We start from the raw sequence: 1,010 nt of genomic DNA, 5'->3' as shown, positions 1-1,010 counted from the left end.
CCGGTTCCGCCGGCCATGTGACAACAACTATAATAACTTACGCCATCATTTTGTATATCATTCATTTCTTCATCATCCACAACATCTTCAAAATTGTCATTGAACCTGAATAGAAGAAAAAAAAAATACAACAATTAAAATTGTGTTCGATTGTCTATCATTGCCAGTCAGTGCCAATTTTTGGTAGGCTCCCACGATTTGATTTTGAATTAATATTTGTGCATTTTTAGCACCATTTGTTTGTTTTTTTTCTTTGCTTTATTTAGTCATTTTTGTTCCTTAAAATATAAAGGCTTATTAGCCTTAGGCCGAATTATTACTTTAAGTAAAATATATAAAAGAATTCAAACACATGCATTAACTAATAGACTTCTTTCTTGATATAATTACATCCTTGACACAGGCCTAGGCTTAATTAATATAACATTCATAGCACCTCCACCTCCCTCAACAGTCAGTGAAAGGATCCCAGGTCTACCTCTATAGCCTAGGCTAGGCCTAGCCTATTAATAATATTATTTCCTTCTTTCTAATCTATTCTAACAACCCAACCAAGAAATATCCTTAAATAATCAATTTATTTATATCTGTAAAAAGTACAATTTTACTTGAATAAACTTAGTGTTACACACAAAAGAATACGACATTGACAAATTAAATGATAGCGCCTTTACTTAGGACTAGCGGCGGCTAGAATTGTCATGCTCTGCTGCTAGGGCTACTTCTAGGCTTAGGCTTTTTCTGCCGTGGCCTAGGGCTAGGCTAGTCCTACCTAAGCTAGGCACGGAAAAACACGGACATAAGACTTGTTTACACTGTTTTTAAAACAATAAAATTCTGTGTATTTTAACTTACTCTCCCATATCATCGTCATCTGCCATATTTTCGACGGATTTTGTTACAATATATGACTCAAAACCAGTCTACTTTGTTTGTTGTATCGTCTTCGCACTTTCGGCAGCTCTCGACTTTTTTTGAAGCATGAATGCAGCCTGCAAATCGGTATTGCA

The 1,010-nt window shown here is 35.1% G+C and overlaps 1 protein-coding gene across 1 annotated transcript in view; it reads right to left on the bottom strand.

Moving 5' to 3' along the window:
* LOC117105349 (DNA-directed RNA polymerases I, II, and III subunit RPABC2-like) overlaps nucleotides 1–1,010 on the bottom strand; it is a 4,550-nt gene extending 3,540 nt beyond the window's left edge. Inside the window, exons 1-2 of the mRNA XM_033246472.1 lie at nucleotides 856–1,010; nucleotides 42–105 (exon numbers count right to left, since the gene is read on the bottom strand). Coding sequence (XP_033102363.1) covers nucleotides 42–105; nucleotides 856–881 — 90 coding nt within the window. The 5' untranslated portion in view covers nucleotides 882–1,010. The remainder of the gene's footprint in view (nucleotides 1–41; nucleotides 106–855) is intronic.

The sequence above is a fragment of the Anneissia japonica genome, unplaced genomic scaffold (assembly GCF_011630105.1).
Source record: "Anneissia japonica isolate Jap-2015-1 unplaced genomic scaffold, ASM1163010v1 scaffold287726_len2788222_cov184, whole genome shotgun sequence".
NCBI lineage: Eukaryota > Metazoa > Echinodermata > Crinoidea > Comatulida > Comatulidae > Anneissia > Anneissia japonica.
The sequence above is the reverse complement of the archived record's forward strand: the minus strand, read 5'-3'. Positions and strand labels throughout refer to the sequence as shown.